General features: G+C 38.9%; 1 protein-coding gene across 1 annotated transcript; it reads right to left on the bottom strand.

Annotated features, from left to right (window-relative positions):
• Positions 1–673: 673 nt before the first annotated feature.
• LOC107741025 (extracellular calcium-sensing receptor-like) lies at positions 674–5,910 on the bottom strand. The gene is made up of 7 exons (XM_016553600.1): positions 5,705–5,910; positions 5,152–5,443; positions 3,104–3,922; positions 2,743–2,973; positions 1,740–1,863; positions 1,014–1,625; positions 674–966 (listed from the first exon to the last, which is right to left on the bottom strand). The coding sequence occupies exons 1-7, from the start codon at positions 5,908–5,910 to the stop codon at positions 674–676; spliced, it is 2,577 nt and encodes an 858-aa protein (XP_016409086.1).
• Between the last annotated feature and the right edge of the window lie 423 nt (positions 5,911–6,333).

Genomic DNA, 6,333 nt, shown 5'->3' with positions numbered 1-6,333 from the left:
TTGCAGTCAGAAATTTAAAGGGAAGGTGCACACACAGAGACAGGCATACCAGGTACACATTTGAACATTTTCTGTGTAATTCTACATATATGAACATAATGCTTTCTATACCTGTTACAAATGGAACAATTTGGGGTTTACAGGACCCTTTAATCAGCTTGACATTGTGGCTAACAACTATGGCCAAAGTGACACCTGATAACCCAGCTCTCTCTCTCTGTAGTGTGTTTGAAAGGCAGCTCTGTGGAGTCCACTGCAGAGGTAGTTAGTTCATGCCACTTATGGAAAACTGAAAAAAGATGTTTGTTTGTTTGTTTGTTCTGTTTTTGACGTGGGCTGAATAGTTGAAGTGTTCATGCCACTGTTCACATTGCTGTTTTCTTTTTCTTCTTCCCTTCGCACACAATGAGGATCCAGGGGTACTACTTGGAAATCACAATTTGAGAAATCAAAATGTATTTTTTAAATTGTATTTATTTCATAATGATGACTTAGAGTACATAAATAAACATAATACAAAAAAAAAAAAACTTTAGTGGAACCCAGCACCGAAGTCTATGCTTATATCATCACAAACTGATTAATAGAGCAGAATTTGTTTGTAGTTTGTACATATTTATAGATAATGCTATTATGAAAATGGCTCATCACAAAAGCCTTTCTTTTGTACACATTATCTGGGCATCATGTTCTTTTTTGTATTTTTCTCAGGTTTAAGCAGAATGATATAACATTTTGGGGTGAATATACACAGCAACAGGCCATAACTGGAAGCCAAAATAGCAAAAATCTCCACAGCTACCGTGTACTTCCCCGGTGAGCTGACATACGCTGGCACAAATGCAATCCACACAGCACAGAAGATCAACATGCTGAAAGTAATGAATTTTGCCTCATTGAAATTGTCTGGAAGCTTTCGGGCAAAGAAGGCCAGCAGGAAGCAGACCACTGCTAACAGACCGATAGCTTTCGAGCAAAGAAGGCCAGCAGGAAGCAGACCACTGCTAAAAGACCGATGTAGCCCAGTACTAGTACAAACCCCACAACAGATCCCACCGTGCACTGCAGGATCACTCGAGCACCAAGCTCACCTCCTGCATTCTCTGTGGGCAGAGGAGGAGCCAGCAGCAGCCACAGTAAACATATGACAACCTGAACCAGTGTGCAAAGGAAGATGCCTGCCCTCTGCTGGATGGGCCCAAAGTACTGCATCAGATTTGATCCAGGCAGAGTGGCCCGAAAAGCCACCAGCACCACCACAGTTTTACTGAGGACGCAAGCGATGCAGATCACAAAGCTCACTCCAAACACGGTGTGACGTAGCATGCAGTTCCACGGCGCAGGGCGGCCAATAAAAACCAGCGCGCACAAGAAGCAGAGGGTGAGTGACACCAATAGTAGGAAACTCAGCTCTGAGTTGTTGGCCCGTACAAGGGGTGTGTCACGATGATGGAAAAAGGCTGCCAAAACAGTTGTGGTTAGTGTCGCCCCAGTGACGGATAAGACTGTCAAGACAATTCCCATTGTATCTTGCAAAGACAGAAACTCCACAACCTTTGGGATGCACCTTGTTCTTTCAGTGTTTGACCAGAACCTCTCAGGACATCTCACACACACTGTAGAGTCTAAAGAATGTTATGGCTCATAGTTAGGGTTGGTTTTACATTGTACAGATCTTTTAATGGGACTTGCACTGCTTTTGTTATGTCTGATGTCTTTTAAGGTTAAAAAGTTAATACCTGTCATGTTACTGACTTCCCCTGCTGCACAAGATAGGCAGTCAAAACAGCAGACAGGTTTTCCTTTTTGTGCAGCCTTTCTAGTGCCTGGAAGACAGCTTGCACTGCACACAGATACAGGAACCTGAATGTTAGAAAAAGAAACTCCATCAGACTCAGCAACCTTCTAACAACACAATATCTGTTGGCACAAGCACATAAAGAAGAACAGAAAGAATACGATTCTTGCCTTACACAAATGCATTATTCTTTTTCTATAAAAAATGAAATAAAAGAAAAAAAATAACTCTCGTGCACACAATCGTACTCATTCCCATGCCATATCTTTCCCCTTTCAGCAGGGGTTAGTCCATTATTAAACGATTGTATCTGCACCACACTGAGAGGTTAGATAATGGATGCTTTCACCTGCACACTTACAGTACTTGTACCCTTTGAATGCACTTGATAACAAATATTTACACACAAACTCATACATTCATATTTTCATGTGCTGTAAAGAAAAAAAGATTAAAACTAAAGCAAATAACACCACACACTGACATTAGGGTTAACACTGTGTCTCGCCTACTGATTTGTTTATCAATAATACAATAAGAGAATAACATATAAGAATAAAAGTAATACAATAATAGAATATTAGGATCGATCTATAGCAGACCCTGATTCTATGAGGAAGTAGCGATTTTGCTTTTTTTTTTTTTTTTCACAAGCTGTATCCACCTTATTTTTAACAGAAGTTCATGTGCGCCCATTTGTAACTTAAATATGTGAGGCATCTGGTGTCATTCGCTTCCATTTTTTTCAGTTGTACAAAACAGTTTTTATTTTCTATTTTTTATTTTATTTACTTATTTGTTTCTAAACAGTAATTTATTTCTGTAATCATGAACACTCCATATACTGTATATATATATATATATATATACACAGTGTGTATTTCATTTTTCACAAGAACATTTGAACTGATATAATAAAGCACTGGAAGTCACTGGACTCTTACCTTGTCAGCCCAGCCCCCTCCCCAAACCACTTTCTCAAGGTTTATGTTCAACTCCTGGCCTGGACCTTTGGCTGCATCAAATTGTCCAACTTGGACGAAATTCACTGCTCCGCTTTCATCTACATGCCAGTTCATAATGTCATACGAGGCAGATGGCTCACGGTTACCTTCAAAATAAACCAGCTCACCCACTGGTGTTGTGAAGTTTACTGCATTTAAGTAGTGCAGAAGCTGTAAAAGGAAAACAGAGGGCAGAGGATCATATGCAGTAACTAATTATTTGAAGTTTTGCTTACATAAAACATGAATTTAAATTCATTAAATTCATTTTTTTTTTTTTTTAAAGACAGGAGGTCTGTACCTGTCTGGGCTTTATTTGGGTCACATCAGGACATTTTCCATTTTCAAATGGCCCTCTACCTGGCTGACAGGCCATCATGTTGTGAATAGCATTGGCAATAGCATACACAGCCTTATACACATTGTAAGTGACTCTCAGCTGTGAAACATCTGTGTAGATGCGGCCATGTTTCTCCACATTCTCTGAGCCTGTGCATTTTGGAGTTTTAGATGAAGGCTGCCAGTCTTGTGCCAGCGAGCACCCAAAAAGTTCTTGCCAAACATCTTTTACAAACGGTTCATTTGGCTGCTTCGCAGGGCTCAGCTGGGCAAGAAAAGCACCAAGACCCTGAATATCAGCCCGACGCAGAGCAAAGCCAATGGTACCGGCTAGGAGAGAACTGCTTGCTGGGTCAAAGAACAGAATAGAGGTGCTCCAGGCCTCTGTGGCTATCCACTGCCTGTTGGTCACATTCTGCACCACCACTTCCTTTAACAGGACTTCTATATCAGGGGCAATGGCAAATGTTACCACTACACGAGCTGTGGAACTCTGGATCCTCTCCACAGTTCGCCTGATCCTGCTTTGTGAGTGTGATTTTGGAATGAATTCCAGGTAGTCCACACAGATTTGTGTATTTTCCAGTTCTTTCAAGAGAAGCTGCACGCCACTTTTACCATATTCATCATCTCCTGCAACCACCCCCACCCAGGTCCAGTCCAACAGGTGCAGCAGACGGGCCATGGCCTTGGCCTGGAAAGCATCACTGGGAACAGTGCGCAGGAAAGAGTGAAATCTGCGACTGTCACTTAGACAAGCACAGGATGCAAAATAACTCACCTGGACAGACAAAACACAGATCAAAATCTAGATAAAAAAAATTCACCAAATATTTTATGCTTAGAAATGTTATGCTTACTACAATTATTTAAACGTTTAACTTAATACAAAGAGTTTTCAATAAACATTGGATAAACTACAGTAAATAACAGTTGCTTACTCTCTAAAATGTATCAGAGCAACAATTTCAGCATGTCAAAGTCAGAAGTGGACAAAGTACACAAATCAAGTACTTGAGTAAAAGTACAGATACCCTAATAAAATAGTACTCCAGTAAAAATATTAAGCACTCCTTTTCAACTTAACTTGGGTAAAAGTACAAAAGTACTTGATTTTTAATGTAAGAACTCTATGCAATACTAGTTTTACATCATTTGAAACTGCAACGGCAGCAGGGTAGATGTATGGGCATTAATTTGCGTTATTTTAATGTAATTATAAAAAAAGAACTTCCCCCTTCAGATGATAATACACAAATGTGAACATGTCTACATTCAAGCATTTCACACAGAAGGCTTAAAGAGCCCGTTTACAGCAGCTTTAGTTCACAAACAACAGGCAGTCGTGACCTAAATTTGATTTTCATTTATAATAACAAATTCTAAAATTCGGTATTAGTAACCTACTCTTCGCACCATCAGTCATGCGGCACACTCAAGTTCCAAAGGCCTCACATTCTTGGCTCATTTTTAGTCAGACTTGTGAATTCACAGAACTGTTAACTGGAGATTCGCTCTGACTGGATCATTGTCACACACTGTCATTGTCAACAATGTAGCAACAATGGTATACTTTTTAATGTTATTCACACAACGAATCCAGTTCAGTAAATAATAGATAATAGAATTATTATACTTAAAAATGTTTTGTTTTTGTTTTTTGTTTTCATTGTAGCCTAAGAGCTTTAGAGGAATGCTTAGTTTCAATATACATGTAAACCTTTTACGTTACTGGAGAGATTATTATGAAATTCAAGACAACTCTAGTCTTTAAATATGCATTTTAAGTGAATTTTATCAGTGATGTACTGTATATGGATATTCCAGTTTAGGAAATTTTAGAAAATGTACTTACAAATGTAAAGTGAATACTAGGAAAGCTTTTATGGATGTCAATGGAACATAATGATCTTTAAAAGTATAACACACTGAAGAATAACACTTTTTAAAAGTCACAGTAAATTATTTTTAAATGTGACTTCCAAAAAATAAATAAATTATTTATTATACCATGGGGATATCAAACACTCCCAGCGTGTCAGCCACCACTATTGAGGCAGAGGAACGAGCGTCACCGATAATGACAGGCACCATTGGTGCCCCGCTGCATTCTGCTCCCGACACTGTCCCCTCCTGCCCTGTTACCAAAGCTAAAGCAGCACTCAGTGTTGTGCCCTCAGCTAGGCAAGTGTCAGCTACCAGGTACCCCAGAGTAATGTTTGGAAGCAGGACAGGATCCCGATTAATCTCCTCCACTGTGAAGATCATAGTTTTGAGCCAGCGGTATGAGCGAAGGTCAACACTGAAAGAAAATGTAAAATGTAAAGTTTTGTTAATTTGAGGAATAACTGAATGACTATATAGCAGAAAAAAATGTTATTCTTATGTGATAATTCTAATATGTTGAAATATATACAATAAAACAATATATTATTATTTTAGGCTGAGTAGAATATCAGGGTCAGTTAAGGTTGTGCTGAATTACAGTCAACAAAAACCCTCTAGAGAGACCATTTTCACATTAAACAGTTATCTTGTCTTTAAGTTAATATTAAATACTCACCCCTGGCAGCGAGAAATATGCTTTATTTGAGTAAAAGCATGATAAGGCTCTGGTGCTTCAACATGAACTGGAAACAGACCACCAATGATCACATCTCCCTCTTTATACAGACTTTCTGAAACAAATCTGGCCTGCAGACCACAGGACAGGCCTGCACCACAAACACTGACCATCTCTACAATAAATCTCATCACCCACAACCACATAATCAATTCCATGACTTTACACACACACAGAGTGAAAAAACAGAGAGTGTGGGAGACTTAGTGCAGACTGAGTGCTGTGAGTGTAGACTCACACTTTCCCAGCAAAGAAAGAAGGGTTGAATGATCTCCCTTTTTGTAGACTTTAATTTGCCTGGGGCAAAAGTAGATGCGAGAAGAAAACAAGTGAGTGAGGGATAATTGCAGAAAGCTTTGTGGAGAGCACAAAAACAAAGAAAAACTATAAAAAGATTTTGTGATAATTATGCAACTGCAAGCATGGAGCAAAAATGTCAGCAAGCATCAAAGCTAGAAAAATGTTGAAAGATCACTTAATTTACAAGTTAGCCCAGGTGAAAAAAGAAGTACTCTTAAATGTATTAAAAATGTACTTCAAATTCTGATATATTTATAGTACAGTTGTAC

The sequence above is a fragment of the Sinocyclocheilus rhinocerous genome, unplaced genomic scaffold, assembly GCF_001515625.1.
Source record: "Sinocyclocheilus rhinocerous isolate Xijiao unplaced genomic scaffold, SAMN03320098_v1.1 scaffold3849, whole genome shotgun sequence".
In the NCBI taxonomy this organism is placed as follows: Eukaryota; Metazoa; Chordata; class Actinopteri; order Cypriniformes; family Cyprinidae; genus Sinocyclocheilus; species Sinocyclocheilus rhinocerous.
The sequence above is the reverse complement of the archived record's forward strand: the minus strand, read 5'-3'. Positions and strand labels throughout refer to the sequence as shown.